Source organism: Cynocephalus volans, chromosome 3, assembly GCF_027409185.1.
Source record: "Cynocephalus volans isolate mCynVol1 chromosome 3, mCynVol1.pri, whole genome shotgun sequence".
Lineage (NCBI taxonomy): Eukaryota > Metazoa > Chordata > Mammalia > Dermoptera > Cynocephalidae > Cynocephalus > Cynocephalus volans.
In genome coordinates, this window is record NC_084462.1 from 5,259,316 (window position 1) to 5,281,252 (window position 21,937).

At 36.7% G+C, this 21,937-nt stretch overlaps 1 protein-coding gene across 1 annotated transcript in view; it reads left to right on the plus strand.

Annotated features, from left to right (window-relative positions):
* LOC134372926 (zinc finger protein 347-like) overlaps positions 1-21,574 on the plus strand; it is a 41,663-nt gene extending 20,089 nt beyond the window's left edge. Inside the window, exon 5 of the mRNA XM_063090260.1 lies at positions 19,715-21,574. Coding sequence (XP_062946330.1) covers positions 19,715-21,516 — 1,802 coding nt within the window. The 3' untranslated portion in view covers positions 21,517-21,574. The remainder of the gene's footprint in view (positions 1-19,714) is intronic.
* The last annotated feature ends 363 nt before the right edge of the window (positions 21,575-21,937 follow it).

Here is a 21,937-nt window from a genome sequence, read left to right on the forward strand (position 1 = left end):
TTTTAACTGTTTCATAGTCTTTTACAGTAGACTTAGCCCATTATTTGTACTTCGTGGACTTATTCTCCACTGTTGTTTATATCACTTATATTTTCTGCCAAATTTCTGAAGTTCTGGAAATTGCATTCCTTAGTTTCATACACGAAGACTGTTTTGTTTCCCGTCTGTATTTTCATCTGAATTTCCTGTAATGTTCACCCGGTCCCTGTTAACCCACTGCCTGGTGCTGGCCTGTTGTTCTCTGGCTCTTACTTGCTGCTTATGTTGCTGATGACCTCCTCCAGGGGTCTCCACGCCACTGCCAGGATGTTTCCACACTTGGCTGCTACTAATAGTGCCCTTCAGTATAAACCATTCTCCACTGTGGGTCATTTACTTATCTTCTCCATAAGATTGATATTTATGTAGTCAAATTTGTTAGTTTTGGATGAGTGCCCATTAATTTGTATTCATTCATACTCACTATGGTGTCTGCTAATATGTACGGTAATAGTGACCCTGACATTATGTCCCTGTTTAAAATTTTGTCAGATAAATTTTATAATATTTTACATTGTATGAGCTTAGCAGAGTTAAAATATACCACATTATTCCTCTTGTTTGAATTTGGATTGAATTGATTACAGTGAGTATTTCAACTCATTTTCTGTCCTTTGTTCCTCTACCCACAGCCACCAGTAGCTACCATTCTGCTTTTCATTGTATGATACTGACTATTTTAGATCCCTCATATATAAGTAGAATGATACGGTATTGGTTTTATTATGACTGTTTCACTCAGCATAGTGTCTTCCAGGTTCATCCATGTCGTAGCATATAAAGATATTTCTGTATTTTTTAGGGATGAATAATTGCATTGTATGTATCTACCACATTTTGTTTATCCATTTATCTGTTGGTGGACACCTGGAGTGCTTCCACCTCTTGGCTGTTTTAAATGTTGCTATGAACATGGGTTTGCAAATACCACTTCAAGATCCTATCTTCAATTCTTTCGGATATATACCCAGAGGTGGAATTGTTGGCTTATATGGTAATTTAATTTTGAATTATTTGAGGGAGCATGATACACATTGAATATCCCCTACCTGAAATGCTTGGGACGAGAAGTGTTTCACATTTTGGATTTTTTTGGTTTTTGGAATATTTGCATTTTATGTATACTAGTTGATGAGCACCCTTAATCCTGAAATTCAAAATCTGAAATGCTTCAATGAGTATTTCCTGTGAGCATCATTTCAGCACTCAGAAAGTTTCGGATATTGGAGCATTTTGGATTTTGGATTTTCATATTAGGGATGCTCAACCTTTGCTTTTTTCCCGTAGTACCCCATTTTATTTTCCCATCAACAGGGCACAGAAGTCTCCCATTTCTCCACATCCTCACCAGCACTTGGTATTTTCTGCTTTTTTGACAGTAAATATCCTAGGGAGTGTGAGGTGATATTTGGCTGTGTTATTTACATTTCCCTAATTATTACTGATATTTTGCATTTTTCATTGTTAGTCATTTGTCATGTCTGGAAAAATGTATTTTCAGTTTCTTCTCGGATTTTTTAATCAGATTATTGGTTTTGTGAGTTGCAGGGGTTCTTTATACATAGGTACTTCCAAAAGTTTGTGGAAAAATGGAATTAAGAGATAATGTGAATCCTTTCATGAACTTTTTGAAGACCCCTCCAATATTCTAGTTATTAACCTCTTATCAGAGATATGGTTTGCAAATATTTTCTCCCATTTTGTAGGGGTTTTTTTCACTCTGGTGATTGTTCCTTTTTTAAAAATTATTTTTAAAGTTTTTATTGACACATAATTATTATTGTATATATTTATGGAGAATATTGTGATGTTTTGATATATGTATATATGACACGTAATAATCTATTTAGAGTAATTAGCATATTTATCACCTAAGACATTTATCATTTCTTTGTGTTGAGAACATTCAAAATCTACTCATCGAGCTATTTTGAAATATATGATGTATTTTTCGTTAACTGTAGTCACCCTACTGTGCAATGGAACACTAAGTCCTGGTGATTGTTTCTTTGGATGCACAATAGTTGTTAATTTTCTTGTAGTCCATTTTATCTGTTTTCACTTTTGTTGCTTCTGCTATTGGTGTTATATCCAAAGAATTCTTGTTGAATGCAATGTCATGAAGCTTTTTGCTTATGATTTTTTCTAGGAGTTCTGTAGATTTAGGTCTTATATTTAGGTCAGGAATCCATTTTGAGTTAATTTTTGCATATGGTGTAAAGTAAGGGTCCAACTTCTTTTCTTTGCATGCAGATATTCAATTTTCCCCACATCATGTATTGAAGAGATTGTCCTTTCATCATTAGATGGTCCTGTCACACTTATTGCACATCATTTGATGATATATGTGGGGGGTTGTTTCTGTCCTCAGTTTTGAAATCAGTGCAGTTTTAGACTCCCACTTTTTTTTTTCCCCAAGTTTGTTCTGCTATTTAGGCTGTCATGCAATTTCATATTAATTTTAGGATAAAAACTATTTCTGCAAAAGCTGCCATTGGTAATTTGCTAGGGATTTCACTGAATCTGTAGATTTATTTGGGTATTATTAACATCTTGTTATTAAGTCTTTCAATCCATGAACAAGGCATGTCTTTGCATTTATTTGTGTCTTCTCTAATTTCTTTCAGCAATATTTTGTAGTTTTCTGTGTACAAATCTTTCCCTCCTTGTTAAGCTTATTTCCAAATATTTAATTCTTTTTAATACTGTTGTAAATTGAATTGTTTTCTTAATTTTCTTTTCAGGTCATTCATTGTTACTGTATATAAAGGAAAGTGATTTTTTTCGTGGGGATTTTTTATCCTGTAACTTTTAATTTGTTCATTCGTGCTAACAGCTCTTTAGGGTTTTCTACATATAAAATTGTCATCTGAACAGAGATCATTTCTCCCTTTGCAACTGCATGCCTTTTGTTTCTTTCTGTTATCTAATTGCTCTGGTTATAATGATCTTCTACTACTACTACTACTACTACTACAACTACTCCTACTCCTACTCCTATTCCTACTCCTGCTACTGCTACTGCTACTGCTACTGTTACAGTCTACTCTCCATATCTGTAGTTCTACCTCTGCAGATTCAACCAATAGCAGATCAAAAGTCCACAACTGTTAGAATCTGAAAGTGCTGAACCTGTGGATATGGAAGGACAACTGTAAGGGACTTGAGTATCTGAGGATATTGGTACGGCAGGGATCCTGGAACCAAAACCCCATGGATACCATGGGACAACTGTATTTTGGATAGAAATAGGACAATCGGGCTTCTTTTAATTTTTCCTGATCCTTGAGGAAAAGCTTTCATTCTTTGAATGCTGCGTATGATGTTAGCTGTCAGCTTTTTGTATACGGCCTTTATTATGGTGAAATAGATTCCTTGTATTCCCAGTGTTGAGTGTTCTTATCATGAAAGGCTGTTGACTCTTTTCAGTTCCCTTTTCTCCATCATCTGAGATCATCACAGGGCTTTTTCTTTATTCTGTTATTTTGGAGTATTACATGGACTGATGTTCATCGTTTGTACCATCCTTGCATTCCAGGGATAAATCACACGTTGTGTTGTATGATCCTTTTTAATGTACTTTGCTAGTATTTTGTTGAAGATTTTTGCATTAGTTTTATCAGGAATATTGCTCTATAGTTTTCTTGTAGTACCTTGGTCTGCCTTTGCTTTCAAGGTAACAGCCTCAAAGAGTAAGTGTGGAAGTATTTCTTCCTTGTTAATCTTTTGGAAGAGTTTGAGGAGGATTGGTGTTCTTTTTTAAAATATTTTTGTAGAATTCTACACTGAAGGCATCTGGTCTAGTAATTTTATGCTTAAGTTTTGGTAGGTGGTATATTTCTAGAAATTTATCCATTTCTTCTTGGTTATTGTATTTGTTATCATACAATTGTTCAATCTCAGTCTCTTAAAATCCTTTTTAATTGTATAGAATTATTTGTAATATCCCCTTTCCCATTTCTGATTTTAATTATTTGAGTCTTTTCTATTTTTTCTTAGTTAATCTGGGCAACAGTTTATCAATTTTTTTGATCTTTCAGAGTTTTAACTCTTAGTTTCATGATTTTTTCTTCTGCTTTTCTGTTCTCTATTTTGTCTGTCCCCTAATGGTTAATCTTTTTTTTCTGTCTGCTACCTTTGTATTTAGTTTGTTTTTCTTTTTCTACTTCATTGAGGTATAAAGTTAGGTTATCAACTTGTGATCTTTGTTCTTAATGTAAGCATAGATAGCTATAAATATCTCACCACTGTTTTGCCTCATTTCCTAAATTTTGTTATGTTGTATTTTTATACTTTGTCTCAAGATATTTTCTAATTTCCCTTGTGGTTTCTTCTTTGACCCATAGGGGTTTTTTGTGTTTTTATTTTGTTTTCTTTTGTTTTGTTTTTGGTAGCTGGCCTGTATGGGGATCTGAACCTGCACCTTGGTGTGAATCATTGGTTTTTTATGGGTATGTTTTAAATGTGCTTGTATTTGTGGATTTTCTAGTTTTTCTTCTGCTGTTAATTTCTAGGTTTGTTCTATTATGATGGGAATCAATACATTGTATTTCATATACATCAATACAATGTATTTCAGTCTTTTTAAATTTTTAAAATTTTGTTTTATGTCATAACCTGAGGTCTACTCTGGAAATTGTTTCATGAGTACTTTAGAAAAATTTGTATTCTGATGTTTTTAGATATTGTGTTCTTTGTAAGTCTGTTATATCTAATTGTCCTATGGTGGTTTTTGAGCCCCCTCTTTCCTTATTCTTCTATGTGGTTATTCTATTCATTTTTGAAAGTGGAGTATTGGAGTATACTACTGTATTGTGGAGCTGTCTGTTTCTCCCTTGAATTTTGTCAATGTTTCCTTTATTGTTGTGTTTTCTTAATTAATTGATCCTTTTATTATTTTATAGTAACCTTCTTTGTCTCTTAAAAACAGTTTTTGACTTAAAGTCTGTTCTGTCTGATTAGTATAGCAACCTCTGCTCTCTGTTACCATTTGCATGGAATTTTTTTTTCCATCATTTCAGTTTCAGCCTATGTGTGTCCTAAGAGATAAGGCGAGTCTCTTATGGACAGGATTTAGTTGCATCTTGTTTTCCTCTGATTGTGGAGTTAAACCATTTACTTTTAAAGCAATTACTGATAGGGAAGGCCTTATTATTTGCCATTTTGGTACATATTATCTGCAGATTTTATAATATCCTGTAGATTTCTTTTGTCCCTCATTTCTCTCTTACTACGCTCTTTTCTATTTCGTTGATTTTTTTTGTAGTGACATGCTTTGATTCCCATCTCATTTTTCTTTCCGAGTATGTTCTGTATGTATTTTCTTTGTGGTTACCATTGCACTTACATAAGCATCATAAAGTCATAACATTCTGTTTTAAACTAACAGCTTAATTCCAATCACCTAGAAAAAACTACAACTCCACTCTCACTTTATGTTACTGATGTCAGAAATTACTTTATATACATTGTGTTCCCACTATAATGCATTTATAATGGTTTTTTTATGCTTTTGTCTTTAAAATGCTAGGGAAGAATTTGAAGTTAAGTTACAAGTGAAAAGTACAATAATACATGTTTCTGTATTTATTCATTTATTTATTTTGAATGGGGAACTTTATATTTTCATATGGGTTTGAGTTACTACCTAGGGACCTTTCATTTGTTCTTGACGCATTCCCTTTAGCATTAGTTGTTGGACAGGTCTAGAGTCCTAATGAACTCCGTCAGCTCTTCATTATTTAGGAAAGTCTAAGTTTTTCCTTTATTTTTGCAGGAGAATTTTGCCAAATATAGTACTCTTGGCTGACAGATTTTTGCTTGCTTCTGTCTCTTACCTCTTAGGAAAAATAAGACAGGTTTTTTTGTTGTTGGTTCTTTTTATTTTAGTACTTTGAACATATCATCCCACTGCCTTCTAGCCTACAAGTTTTCTGCTGAAAAATAGACGTTGTGTCACAGTTTCCTTTGTATATGACACATCTCTTTTCTTTTGCTGCTTTCAAGATTCTTTGTCTTCGAGTTTCTTGTTTGTTTTTTGTCTTTGGGTTTTGATAATTTGTTTATGAAAATGTGTCTCTGTGTGCATGTCATTGGCTTAATTTTAGGTGAAGTGGTTGAGCTTCATTAATTTATATATTCTTAAAATTGGAGACGTTTTGGACATTATTTCTTCAAATGAGCTTTCTGATCTTCTGTGCTGTCTTTATGCACCTCCCCTAGTGTGTATATTGTTCCTCTTGATGGCATCCCAAAAGTCTATTAGGCTTTGTTTGCCTTTATTCATTATTTTTTCTTTTTGCTCTCCAGAGTTGATACTTTTCAGTAACCTGTCTTCAAATTTACTTATTCTTTCTTCCTTATTTATTCTGCTGTTGAAACCTCCAGTGGATTTTTAATTACTGTATTTTAGCTCCAGAATTTCTGTTTGCATTTTTAAAATAATTTCTCTCTTATTTGATATTTACCTTTAGTTCATGTATCATTTCCTGATTTCATTTAGTTGTCTATCTCCATTATGTTTTAGCTCATTAAGCAACTTAGAACAGTTGCTTTAAGTATTTGTCACGTTATTTAGAGGGCTGCATTTCTTTAGATCAGTTTCTGGAGTTTTGTTTTGAGTTTTATTTGGCCATACTTCTGTGTCTTTTTGTAGGCCATGAAGTTTTTGGTATAGATTTGGGCATTGGTAAAAAAAAACAACCACCTTTCCTAGTTTTTTTGCACTAGCTTCGTGCAGGGGAAGAGTTTCACTAATTAGCCTGTTGTAAGGGATCTAGGAGTTCTCACTTCTATTTCTGGCGTGTGTCTTCGTAGCATTGTGCATGAACTGTTACTGATGTATGCCCACCTGCTTTTAAATGGCTTATTTTTCCTGAGAGGCTCATCTCTGCTTTTTCTCAGAAGCTTTCAGTTTTAGTTTTATTTCTTAGCTCATATCTGTCTCAATCCTGCACATAATCCTCCTGGCTTCTGCAGACCCTCTGCTGCTCTAATGTGTCACCTCACCCCCTGATGTTTTCAAGCAATCATGATAATTTAAGGTATGCCACTTTTCTTTTTTTTTCTTTTTTTTTTTTTTAAAAAAGGATGACCGGTAAGGGGATCTTAACCCTTGACTTGGTGTTGTCAGCACCATGCTCTCCCAAGTGAGCCACGGGCCAGCCCGGCCACTGTTCTTTTGATACCTAAGTCAGGCAAGACAGATTCTAAACCCTCTCTCACACTCCAAACATGGCCAGAACTATGGATTCAAGTTTCACACTTTTCTTGAGTCCCTAAGGAAGAGCCATGAATTGGCTCTGGCTTTGTATTGGATGGGTGGGGCATAGTCAAGCATACTGGCACAAATTTTCTACCCTTTTTTGGTTCAGGTTTTTTTTTCTTTAGGAATTTGTTTGGGTACTGCAGCTTTGGAACTGGCTTCTAGAATTCTCCCCTAAGGTATTCTTGGAACTTGCACAAGGCTACTTCAAAAAGTTCATGGAAAAATAGAATTAAAAGATAATACAAATCTTTCCATGAACTTTTTGAAGTATGCTTGTATTTGTTAACTTCATTGGCTTTGGTGTCTTCACAAGGGGATTGAGGGCCTAGCCTTTCCTAGTCTGCCATTGTGCTAACATCACTCCTCATGTCTTTTTTTATGCCAGGGAAAGTTTTAAGAGGTCCATTGATATGATTTCGACTAATTCTATCAGCCAGCAAAAAAGATAGTTTTGTAACAAACAAGGTGGTGTAGGCTTAAAATTTTAATATGCCAAAATTGTTTCTTTTTAAAAAACATTAAATAACTGGTATTCTAGGAGTGATTTTTTTTTTTTTTTTTAATTTCACTGTTATGATCAAATTAGTCTTAGGAACAGCCTCTTGCTAGCTTTGCTTCCCCAAACATATCTTTGCCCACTCAGGGGATTATCATTCCACACCCGTGGTCTCCCTGCATTACTGTACTGTCAGTTTTCACTATATCTGTGTGTGCGTGGACAGAATGGGTTCACCCATCTTTTCTTCATGGCCATAGCCAGGTTTTTGCTTCCATGTTCTCCTAAAAGCATTCATGCCTGTATTTCCTGGGATTTACATGTAGTGTTTTTTTTGAATGTGTACATGGAAATAGAACTCAGGTGTCATTCAATATGATGAATTTTCCAGCAAATATTGTAGGAGGTATAAACCTGTTTTTTCCCCACATCATCACACTGCTTCCCTTTCATATCTTTTCTGATTTCTTTTACCCACACCTGTAATATAATTCCCATATTTAAGAATGGATCACTGTTATGCTGCTTGCTAAATCAGTTTCTCTTTTCGTCCAAGGTCAGAATTTTAACTATCCTAGTACAGTTATATTCCCACAGATCTACAAACACAAACTCTGCTCCATCACTCCCTGCCCTCCACTCTCGCCTTTCCTCTGTTATGACCTTTCCTCACATGGTACCTTGCTTGGGATTCACTATACTGTTACTTCCTAGCGTATTTTGTACTCATGAACAACTCCTCTCTCCCCTGCAACACACCCACATCTTCAACAAGCAATGACTCAGTACCAGTATTCATGAGGATGGCTGAGCAACACTGTCAGCCACACTGATCAGCTCCTGTATGTCTCTTGAAGCATTTCTTTCTGTGTTCCTTGTATTTTCTGTGGCATGTTGTTAGCTTTACTTCCTGGGTGAGTAGCCATGCTTAAGAATGTGCTATTGAAGCTTGCAGGCCCAGGATCAGATCCTATTTCTTTCACTTTCCATGTAAAATGGGCTTAGAGACATAAATGCTGTGGGCCTGTTGTCCTGATTCAAGAAGTAATAATTTACCTCCATGTTTTTTAAAAAAATTGATTCTTTTAGTTCTAAAGTAAAGACTGGAAAGTTCATTTGTTGAATAAGATTTATCAGCTTTCTGTCACATTTATCATGAGACAGTTCTTTGCCTGTCTTAGTCTACTCATCTTGCCATAATAAATACCATAGACTGGGAGGCTTAATCTGGAGGCTGGAAAGTCCAGGATCAAGGTGCCAGCCAAATCACTTTTGTGTGAGATTCCTTTTTTTGGTTTACTCCAGCCATTTTCTTGCTGTGTATGGACGTGTCAGGAAGAGTGAGAAAAAGCAGGCCCTCTGGTGTCTCTTCTTTAATGCACTAGTCCTATTCATGAGTGCTCCATCCTGAAGACCTAATTATCTCACAAAAGCCTCACCTCCAGTAGCATCCCATAGGGGAATAGGACCTTAGCATATGAACTTTGGCTGACACAAACATTCAGACCATAGCAGCCTACTTTATATTTTATGGTTTCTATTTATCAGTTTGTTCCAAACAGTGCTATTTCTGACATTAGTTAATACATTTTCCATGCACAAACTCTGTTACATATATTTTGTGGCCACTGAAGTAGATAATTAAATGGTGATGCATATATAGGGAATTTCTCTATTGACTGGCTATTACATGACTGCAGGCCTAAAATCATAATTGTAATTTCTGACTTCATTCTTCAACTCTTATTCTTTAAAATGCTGTGTATTTACCTGCCCTGATCCACATTAGAAGTCAGTGATCTTAGCATATATTCCACTCAACAAAATAAAGGCCATATGTGACAAGCCCACAGTTAACATCATACTGAACAGTGAGAAGTTGATCACTGAGAGTAGAAGCGTGATGAACTTGCCCACTCTCATCACTTGTACACGATATAGTATTAGAAGTTCTTGCCATAGCAATTAGAAGAAGAGTTAAAAGTCATTCAAATAGGAAATAAAGTAGTGAAATTTTGTTTGCTGATGGCATGATCTCACAGATCATCTTATATAGAAAATCCTAAGGATTCCACCAAAAAAACTAGAACTAAGAAACTAGTAGGTAAAGTTGCAGGCTACAGAATCAACACACAAAAATTGCTAGCATTTCTGTACAGTAACAATGAACTATCCAAAGAACAAATAAAAAAATTTTTTTATTTACAATATTTACAAAAATAATAAAATAGTAACAAATTTAGAGAGGTGAAATATCTGTACACTGAAAAGTATAAAACATTGATATAAGATATTGATGAATATACAAATAATGGAAAGATGTTTCATGTTTAAGGATTAAAAGAATTGATATTGTTAAAATATCCATACTACTGAAAGCTGTCCATGGATTCAGTGCAATCCCTTCCAAAATTCCAATGTCATTTGTTACAGAAATAGAAAAAAAAATCCTAAAGTTCATATGGAACCACCAAAAAACCTGAATAGCCAAGGCAATCTTGAACAAAAAGAACAAAGCTGGGGGCATCACACTATGTCACTTATAGCTGTGTTACAAAGCTGTAGTAATTAATACAGCATGGTACTGGCTTAAAAATAGGCACCTTGCTCAGTGGAAAGAATAGAGAGATCAGAAGTGTACCCATTACTCTGCAGTCAATTGATTTTTGTCAAAAGTGCCAAGAACACAATAGGTAAAGGACAGTCTCTTCAATAAATAGTACCGGGAAAACTAGATATCCACGTGTAGAAGAATATAAAACTGGACCCTTATCTCACACCACATACAAAATCAACTTAACAATGATTTAAAATTTAAACATGAGACCTGTAACTGTAAAACTACTAGAAAACAGGGGAAAACTGCATGACATTGAGGTGGGCATTGATATTTTTTGGATTTGACTTCAAAACTCAAGCAAAAAAAAGCAAAAATAGACAAATGGGAGTATACCAACTAAAAAAATTTTGCACAGAAAGGGAAATAGCAGTATAAAGGCAGTACCTATGGACTGGGAGAAAATATTTGCAAGCCATACATCTAATTGGAGATGCTGTTACTAGGCAAGTGTACTTTCAAGAGCATCTTACCAAAATTACTGCAGTCCTGAAGAATGTCTAGTGATAAACCTTGTCATAAAAATATGTTCATACATGCAAAACATAGGTCTTGAAAAGCATGAGATGTGTGAAGGAATTTCTTGTGTGGTTATTTTAGGAAGTCCTTGAGATAGTTCTTATCTCAGACATGCAAGTATTAGCTTTCCTCCTTTGTGCTTTCCCAGCTCCAATTTGTTTCGGTCTGACAAGAGTGATTTCATCCTGTTATCCGCAACTTTCTTATTTTCTCCTTTTGATTAAGATCTTTTTCGAAAAACATTACTGATCAGTTAGCCTGTAGTCAGGTTTGGAGTGTCCCTTCGTGCCGGGCTGGACCTGTCCCAGTTATTTGGTCTTGTCACATGTTGGATGGAGGTGATCAATAGCTGGAAGTCAGTGGTAAGACACTTTTAGCCACATTTGAGCCAACAAGAAGGCCAGTAGGAGAAACTCTCAAGTTTAGTCTGTAAAGAGTTTATTGTTAGGTTTGATTTTGTCTGTTCCATAGGTGTTGGCTATCATCTCAAGGTCAACATCACTCTGCTAGGAGCTGTTCTTTTGCAGAGATTTGATAAACAATAGGTACACATCTTACAAAAGAAAATATGAAATGGAAAGAACAGCAGTGTGACAACTCCAATTTACACTATAGTTTTAAGCCATGAACCATGTAGTATTAGCAGTAGCACAGACACTGTCATGCTCAGCTAATATATAAACAAGAGCAATTCTGTTATCTAAAACTACTCTGGCAAGAAAAACTAATTAATGAGTGCTGCTGTGCAGCAATAGACTTTACAGTAGATTCTGCAAGATTACTAAAGGTGATGGATAGATTTCAAACAGTTGATTTATCATATCAAACTCCACCCCAGGGAAGATTTCTTCAGATGATAAAAGCAGCTTAGCAAGAGTTAACATCATCAGGGAGTCGTGAAGGGTTGTTTTGCCTGGTTCTGTGATGTAGCATGAGCGGGGTACCCAATGGTTACTACAGTGATCAGTTTCAGATCTATTATGTATTGACAACAGAGTGACCAAATATCTCAACCCAGATTGACCTCCTGTTACCCAGTTGTCTAAACATTCAGAGGTCCATGCAGAGGTGTTCCACCCACAAAAGTAAATATACCTGATAGGAACACAGGAAGTTCTTCCATCTTTGATTTTTCTGTATAGTATAGAATTATTAAACTGGGGGTGAGTTATGTTACCATGTGTTGTTAGTAGCCTCTTCTCTTTAATCTGATCCCAATTCTTTCTACCTATGTTAGGGAGTCCTATTGAATGGTTTAGGAGGGATGAGCCATTGCATATTACTGGGGCCCAATTGAGATTCCACTGATTTTAGAAGGTGAGTCAGGGAACAGGAGTTAAAGTTAAATAAGGAAGCTTAACCCTATAGGAGAGTCCAGTGGTACAGGTGGTTGTATAGGTGGTTGAATTTGGATGTTATTGAAATTTACTAAAGGTAGAGCTAAGAGGTCGGTAGAATCATGGACAGATAGGGGGTTTTGGTGACAGATCCAACAACCGTAAGATTTTCCCCTGTGTTGATGAACTGTGAAATGTGGACAAAAGCATTGTCCTTTAAGGGAAAAGAGGAAAAAAGTAAAATAAGTTAGAAATGAGGAAAGGGTATACAGGCCTGCTCCAGACATCTTGGGAAAAGCTGACTACTCAGATGTTGTCTGCTTCAAATCCTAGAAATATTTAGCTTTAATTAATTAACAGGAGTGCAGGTCCACCAAGAGCTGATGGGTTTTTTTTGATGAGGTACATTTGTCCAGGAATCTATTCCTTTAAGCTTGGCTTCACAAGGGCTGCTTAATAGGACCTGATATGGGCCTTTCCAGAGAGAAGCTGGAGGAAGTCCTTTCGTAAATGTCTTTCCCAATAGAGAAAATCTCGTAAGTTATGGTGTTTTAGGTCTTTGCCTGGAGATTGTTGTTGCTTTGCCTCCCATGGATTTGTCACCCCTTTCCCCCTGGGTGACAGAGTCGCCAAAGATTACTCAAAGCCCATCTCTTCTGAAGAGTGAGAAGCCCCTAAAAGGAGTTAATCTCCCAGAACCCTCAAGATAGAGGCATTCCTTCCATTTGGGAAATTAACCACAAATTGGGGTTCTCTTCCTGCATTTATTCTCCAGACCAGGAAGTTACAGGAAGAGAACATAGGTGGGGTTTTTACTAAGTATAGTTTAGCAAGTTTAACAATAGGCATTCCCTGATGCAATTTTCAAGAAGTTAAGTTGATCCAACAACAAAAAATTGATCTTAGCAAACAGTCTCTTATAGCAATTTCCCTGAATCTTTGCATATCAATCAGTAATCTGTCTGTCTCTGAGCCAGCAACCTTGCTGTGTTACAGTTCTTTATCTTACAACAGAGACTATAGCCTGGGGAAGATTTCCTTTCCTTTGCAAGTTTTTGGAAAACCAGGACCTATGAGAAGTACATTTGCTTTATGCATACTCCACAGATTGTTTTAGCAGAGTATAATTTTTTATCCATAGCCTTGATTTTGCCTTTACCATATTGAAACGCCTCACCTCTTATTAATTTTGGTTCCAAGAAATTTGGGGCCAAGCACATGGGGTGTTCAGTAATTATCTGTAATGGTGAGAGCTTATGAAATTCAGAGGGAGTGGCCCTTAAGTTCAGAAGCAGTATAGGTAAGGCTTTTGGCCACGGCCAAGTATAGTGTTTCCATAAACATTGCCAGTACCATTGGTGCATTCAGCTAGTCCAGAGGACTGGGGATGATAAGCACAATGAAAGTGTTGCAAGATTGGCCAGACAGTACACACTTGTTTTATAACTTGTCCAGCAAAATGGGTTCCTTAGTTGTTGGAGAGCTCAAGAGGGCTACCCCACGTGAGTATTATCTTCTCTAAAAGGACTTTAACCACTACTGAGGTGGTAGCTTATCTGCAGGGGAATTTTCTTCAACCCAATGGGAGAACATGCATACTGTGACTAAAACATACTTATATCCATGCGAAGGAGGTAGCTGAATAAAATCGATCAGGCAAACCTTGAATGGCCCATTAAGTAGGTTAAAATGGCTAGCAGCTGTGTGTACTGGCTTTCCAGGATTGAATTTAGGACAGATGGGGCAGGCCAGATAAGCACTTTTGGGCAGCTTTATTTATTTATTTATTTATTTGTAGCCCAGTGACTTAAATCATGTACAACAGAAATTTTATGGAGCCTGGCAGGCAGGCTTTTTATTTGGCCCAAACCGGAGTCCCTCTTGTCAGTAAACCAGTAGCCACATTTCTCCGAATTTGTTTTTCAGCTCCTGGTGCCCAATTTCATGTATCTTTAGTAATCGTTTTAAGGTCATCTTTTGGAAACTTCTCTAGCTTGGCCATGACAGAGATTTGACCAGTAGGAACTTTAAGAGCAGCATTCTTTGCTGCGTTATAAACAAGACAGTTTCCTCTAGCTTCTTATAGTCTGGTTTCAGGCTGGGGCCTTGGATAATATTTAGAGCAGCAGGTAGTATTGCATCTAACAGTTCTTTTACGTAAGGCTCATTCTTTATTTTGCTTCCAGTGGAAGTGAAGAAACATCTCTGCTTCCACAACATTCCAAAATCATGAGTAACTCCAAAAGCAAACCTACTGTTTGTATTAATGGTTTTTTCTTTCAGCAAGGAGATAGGCTCAAATGAGGGCAAGTAGCTCTGCCTGCTGGGCTAAAGTGGCTAAAGGCAAAGGAGCTGCTTCCTCAATCTCAAAGGAGGTAGCAGTGACATCTGTACAATACTTAGCAGTATCATTTTTTAAATATGAACCATCTGCAAACCAGGGCAACTCAGCATTGCCCAGGGGTATCTTGCAGATCTTCCCGAGGAGGTAAAAGGTGGTCTCTCAGAGTTAGGCAGTCATGTGGCATCTCTGTCTCCTCAGCTGCTTTGACTAACAGGGCTGCAGCAGGGACTGCTTTTATGCAGGGAGAGAATGTACAGATGACAGGATCCAGTTGTTGACCCTCCATGCCTTTGGGTAAGACCCCTTAAAACATTTCCTTTCTTTTCATATACAAAGAGGAAAAGAGGGAGTTCGTAATTAGAATGACCTAGAGCAGGAGAATTTATCAATTTCTCTTATAGTCTGTTAAAAACTAGCTCTCTGATTCTGTACAGATAATAGTTAGGTTTGGTAACTTTATGTAAAGCATATAGGGGTTGAGCCAGGAGAGAAAAGTTAGAGATCTAGTTATGCTGGTAGGACCTTTAAGGGCAGCATTCAAAGTTGGCATTTAGTTTTTGGCCTGTGAAATTGCAAAAATGCCTTGAGTCAGATCTGGGGCTAAATGTAATCCATTTTCTGAAATTAAATGGTCTAAATATTTTACCTGGGTTTTTACTAGCTGCAGTGTTTCTTCAGAGACTGTGATGTTTAGCAGCCAGTTGCTGTAGTGAGGTGGAACCTTGAGGAAAAACCACATCCTCCAAGTCTGCCTTTAATATTTGAGAAAAACAGGAAGGATTTTCATTAAATCCCTGGGTCATTACTGTCCAGGTGAATTGTTGGCATACCCAGGTGGAGGCAAAAAGATATTGGCTGGCTTGATCCACTGGAACACTGAAGAATGCACTCCCACAGGTCAATGAGTGTGAAAAACCTGCTATCACTGGCTACTGAATGTAATAAACTGGAGGGGATTGGAACCACTGAATGCTGTGGAACAACAATATGGATGTCCTATACAAACCTCCACCCGTGGTTGTTTGTTTTTTGTTTAGGTAGAATCGGGGTCTTACAAGGGCTGATACACAGAATAATGAGACCCTGTCTTCTATATTTTTCTATAATAGATTTAATAACTTGTAATGCCATCTGGGTTAGTGGATATTGTTTAATATTAGGCAGGTGTTTTGATGGATCAATCTGGATTTTCATAGGAAGTGCACTATGAATTTTGCCAATGTCAGTAGAAGATTTTACTCACAAAGAGACAGGTTTTTGTTTTAGCAGTGAAGAGGTGGCATTATTTTTGTTCTCTGAACAGGGAACAACATAGCGTATGAGAGAATGTGCGATCACATTTCACAAGGGGGAGTTCAAGGTCCAGTCAGCAAGATTTGGTTTGTCGAATTCTGAAATGATCTCCCCCTTTTGGGAAAAAGAAATTCCAGCATGAGATTTTTCTAGAAAATCAGCCCAAGGAGGTAGACAGGAACAGCATTAAGCAAAAACAGGTGGGTGTCCTGGAGAAGGCCAAAGTGGAAAGGAATGGGCTGTGAAACAAAAAACTATGTAATAGCTTATTTGAAACTCCCATTTGTATTTTTTTATTACTCAGAGGGGCTGATTGAATCTGATGGGGTTAAAGACCCATAGTGTTGCTCCAGTATCTATGAGCACAGTTAAGACCTCATTCCCAATTTAATAGGTGTTTTACCCTGATGATTAAGTGGAAGAATTGGAGAAAAGCCCCTCTAAACCCTTAGAGCCCCCCTTTTTTTTCTTATGGCAATCTCTTTTCTATTGGCCTGTTTTGTTATAGTACTGGCGGACCACAGGAAGTTTCTGTTTCCCATTTTGTCTGGGAGCCTCCATCTGTTGTAACTGGAGATTATAAACAGTGGTTTTGTTTTTATTAGTATGTTCAAGGGTGTGAGCAAGTTGATTTACCAAATTAACTAGATCAAAAGTGTACATAGTTTTTCATTCCATGCAGGATCTTTTGACAAGCTGGGAAAGTTCTAAAGAAAGGCCATTCACAAATAGAATTAAAGGCTACTCAAGAAAATTCAACATCTATAGGTAACCTAGAATTTTCTTTAAATACAACCTGGAGCTGGTTTTAATTGTGAACTGGCTCATTAGGTTCTTGAGGACAGGTCTGGATTTTATTGCAGTGTAAGGATTTAGGGAAGGCCTCAAAAATAGCTTTGTGGAGTTCTTTTGCCATGTCTTGGGCCCTGCAAAGGTTCTTGGGATTGTTTGCCCATGTCTTCCTAAGGATTCTTCCAGCGATCCTTGGCCCTCCAGTGCTGATCCTGGCCTTTGATGATAAGCACGTGAAATAACTGATGTAGTTCAAAAAACTGGGCTGATAAACCTGAATTACTCTGTTGAATTCATCAGCAAATTGGTGAGAGTCTTTCATGACCTTATAGAATTCATTGGCAATGGCTCTAAGGTCAGCCTTGCTCCAAGGAACAAAAGAGATTTGGGGCTTAGCAGAATCAGTAAGCTTCACTTTATTTTTTGAATTTTTAATTTTTTTTCTTCTTTTATGAGTTTCACTTTAAAGGGACATGTTTTATCAGGGCCAGGTTCAGGGGTAGAGAGAGCTGAGGTAAGTAGAGGGAAAGGTAATTTAGCCTGACAAGAACAGAGAAGAGGAGCAGAGGAAAGAGAAGGGGAAGCCTCCTCTGTAGAGGAAGGAATCTGGACATTGAAGACCTTTTTGTCTAATCTTAACTGTTTGTCTCAGCTAGTATCTTGAAATGAGGCAATTTTTGAATCCTGAATGCACTTAAAAATTGAAGTACACATCCCCGAATGATTGTTTAATTTGAGGACCTCAGTCTTCTAATTTAGCCCTAAGAAAGACAACTTTGGGGAACTCATTAATCTCTCGAGATTAAAAAACAAAAAATTTTATAAGCCCTGAACTTGTGAAAGATGTTCAGAAACATTAAAAAGAAGCAACCAACCAGCAAAGGAAAGTATGTGTATATGCATATGCAAGCAACGGAAGAGAAAACTGAAACCGAAAGAGTACTCACCAAGACCAGGAAGACAAACTGTCTTTGTGCGAGAAAGGACTTGCCAAAAAAGATGCAAGGTGATTTATTAAGGCAGCATTAAGCAAACCAAATTCAGAAGAAAGTGAGCAGGAAGCTGCTACCAAAGGGTGGGGGTGGGGGGCAGTCAGGGGGCAGGGAGCTCAGTCTGGGAGAAGGTATGCCTGGGCAGAAAAGGGTGATGGTGGAAGCAGAAAGCACAAAGGGTTCAATTGTGGTACCTAACCTGATTCCAAGAGTCACCGATTTCCTCCTAAGGTAATCTTATTTCAGAGCCACTTCTGACACCAGAGTATGTCAACATTTAAAAAAAAAAAAAAAACCAGAAATATCTTCTAATAAAATGAATTTATTCAGGAGGAAGCAGAGAGGATAATAACTGTGTTGCAAAGCTATGGCAAGCCTCAGGCAAACCTGAAGAGGGAATGGTAAGGACAAGCTTTTATAGGCAAAAAATTCACATAAGCTGCTTAGAAACAGTTTATTGCCTTTAGAGGCTCAGTGCTGGAACTGGCATCAGTCCATGGATGGAGATGCCATATTAGGCAAATGTTCCTTTGAGAGCATCTTACCAAAATTGCTGCAGTCCTAAAGAATGTCCAGTGATAAACCTTGTCGTAGAAATATGTGTATACGTGTGAAATACATGTCATGAAAAACATGAGTGAAGGAATTTCTTGTGTGGTTATTTTAGAAAGTCTTTGAGATAGTTCTTAGACATGCAAGCATTAGCTCTCCTTTGTGCTTTTTCTGTTCCAGTTTGTTGGGGTCTGACAAGAGTGATTTATTTTGGTATCTGCAACATTCACAGTATACAGAATGGAATACTATTAAGCCTTACGAAAGAAGGAAGTTCTGTCATTTGCAATAACGTGGATAAACCTGGAGGACATTTACTACGTGAAATAAGCCAGGCACAGAAATGGAAGTACTGCATGTTCTCACTTAGATGTGGAACCTAAAGCAATTGAACTCCTAAAAGCAGAGAATAGAATGGTGGTTCCCAGAGTCTGGGGTGTTGATGGAATAGGGCAATGTGGATTAATGGGTACAAAGTTTCAGTTAAACAGGTGGAGTGTATGTGATGAGTATTTGAGGTGATGGGTATGTTAATAAGCTTGAGTTTATCATTTCACATTGTATGCAAATATCATGATCTTACTTTGTTCCCCTTAAATATATACAGTTATAATTTGTCAATATGCAATAAAATAAAACATTTCAGTTCACTATTGTATGCTGGTTCTGAAAAAGAAGTCCTTGCTTTTTCTTAAGAAGGAATTTTTTACAATTTCAAAGACTAACTTTTTATAAATGTGCTTAGTAATTATTTGCCTATTTTATCATGGGTTGCTAAAATGTTTTATTAATTAATTTTCATTATGATTTATGATCGTTTTTCAGAATGTATTATGCAATATAACTGTCACACACAACTTGTTAATGTTTCAGGTTTTCAGGAAAATACTGTTTATGATATTATTTTATTAAATCCTTTTTCATTTCCCTGGTGCTATTATTGTTTTGCAATTCAAAATTGCTGCTTGTTTAGATTATGTATGATATGTTTGCTGTAGGTTATTTACCATTACAGTACGTCATATTGTGCTGTAGGTTTTGTATGTATGTAAATAATGCTGTACATATGTATAATGTAATAGTTTTTCTCTTCAGTTATGAGACTGCAATATTTTGGCTGGTTTTTTTTTTTTTTTGGCCAGTTGGTGTGTGCCGTGGAGTCACGATGGAAAAACACTCCTTTTTTTAAGGCTAACATAGGTTTGCACAATGTGTATATTTTGGCCGTAGGTCGTTTGAAACTAGGCTTCCCTAAAATTAATATCAATTACATGTAATTACTTTTTCTTTATTAAGGAATCCTGTTCCTTTTTTATGTTCCTCAAAATTGAATTAAACAGATCTGAAGTTCTATAAGTCTTTTCAGCATGAGTATTATTTTTGGTGTAGTATTAAGTTTTTCAGTGTGAAATATTTGTTTAATATTTGTAATTAATTGGAAACATCTGATACTTTATATCTTGTAGATATCTCCCCTAAATGTGTGATCAAGGAATTATTACCAAAACGGAACAGCAATACAGGAAAAGTAATCCAAAAAGTGATGCTGGGAAGACATGAAAATCATGACATTGAAGACTTTTCATTGGGGGAATTCCAGAAAAAGATACGTGACTTTGAGTGTCAGTGGAGATATTATGAAATGCATTACAAAGCAGTGTCTAGAACCCAGACAGAAAATCTCACTGGTAGAAGAGATCAACGTAATAGAAGGGATGTAGGAAACAAACCTATTAAAAATCAGATTGGATTAAGCTTTCCGTCACATCTGGCTGAAGTGCATCCATTTCAAGCTGAAGGGAAAATTTATGAATGTAATCAAGTTGAGAAGTCTATCAACAATGCTTCTTCAGTTTCAGCACTTCAGAGAATTCCTTATAGTGTTAAAACACACATTTCTTATAGTGGGAATGATTTTATCCATTCTTCATTTTTCACACAAAGACAAAAATCACACATTAGAGAAAAACCTTACAAATGTAATGAATGTGGCAAAGTTTTCAGTTACGAGTCACACCTTACAAGTCATTGGAGAATTCATTCTGGAGAAAAACCTTACCAGTGTAATGAGTGTGGCAAGGTTTTCCGCCAAAATTCATATCTTACACTTCATCGGAGAATTCATACTGGAGAGAAACCTTACAAATGTAGTGAATGTGGCAAGGTCTTCAGTTACAAGTCATCTCTAACAAATCACTGGAGAATTCATACTGGAGAGAAACCTTACAGGTGTAATGAGTGTGGCAAAGTCTTCAGCCAAAATTCATACCTTAAACTTCATCGGAGAATTCATACCGGAGAGAAACCTTATACATGTAATGAATGTGGCAAGATGTTCAATCAGATTTCACACCTTGCAAGGCATCGGAGAACTCATACTGGAGAGAGGCCTTACAAGTGTAGTGTGTGCAGTAAAGCATTTGGTGAGCGTTCAAGCCTCACCACCCATCAGGTAATCCATAATGTTGAGAAACCTTATGCATGTAATGAATGTGGCAAGGTCTTCAGTCACAAGTTATCCTTAGCAAATCATTGGAGAATTCATACAGGAGAGAAACCTTACAAGTGTAGTGAATGTAGGAAGGTGTTCAATCAATATTCACACCTTGTAAAACACCGGAGAATTCATACTGGAGAGAGACCTTACAAATGTAATGAGTGTGGCAAAGCCTTTAGTGTGCGTTCAAGCCTAACTACCCATCAGGTAATCCATACTGGAGAAAAACCTTACAAGTGCAATGAGTGTGGCAAGGTATTTAGTTATAGGGCAGATCTTGGAAGTCATCGGAGAATTCATACTGGAGAGAAGCCTTACAAATGTAATGAATGTAGCAAGGTGTTCAGTAAATATTCATACCTTGCACAACATAAAAGAATTCATACTGGAGAAAAACCTTACATGTGTAATGAGTGCGGCAAAACCTTTAGTGGACTTTCAAACCTAATTACCCATAAGGCAATTCATACTGGAGAAAAACCTTACAAATGTAATGTGTGTGGCAAGGTCTTCAGCCAGAATTCACACCTTGCAAGTCATCACAGAATCCATACTGGAGAGAAACCTTTCAAATGTAATAAATGTGGCAAGGTCTTCAGTCAAAGTTCAAACCTTTCAAGACATCAACGAATTCACAGTAGAGGGAAACTTTACAAATGTAATGAATGTGGCAAGGTCTTCAGTCACAGTTCACTCCTTGCACAACATCAGAGAAATCATTCTTTAGAGAATCCTTACAAGTTCAGTAACTGGCAAACCTCAAAAGTTTAGGCATTAATCAACATCAGGGAGTCCATACTAAAGAAAAATCATATAAATGTAGTAGTGCACATGGCAGAGGCTTTATCCAGGCCTCATAACTCACTGGACATCAAAATATACACCTTTGGTGAAACCACACAAATCTAATGTGCATGCTGAGATTATTACCCAATCATCAAAACTGTAGAACATCAGAGGATTCATAGGAGGAATAATGCAGTCTCTAGTTCTTCAAAATTAACCTTTGATATTACATAGTAAAGAAGAATTAAAAGTTAAAATATGTTGAGACTCATGATATATATCAAAGGTGCAAGGACATGTGGAAATGGTTATTTTCTGGTTATGAAATATTTGAGATTTTTTTAAAAGGCTACTTTTATGACTTTGAACCTGAAAATCTTATTGATATGCTTTCTTTACAGGCCTT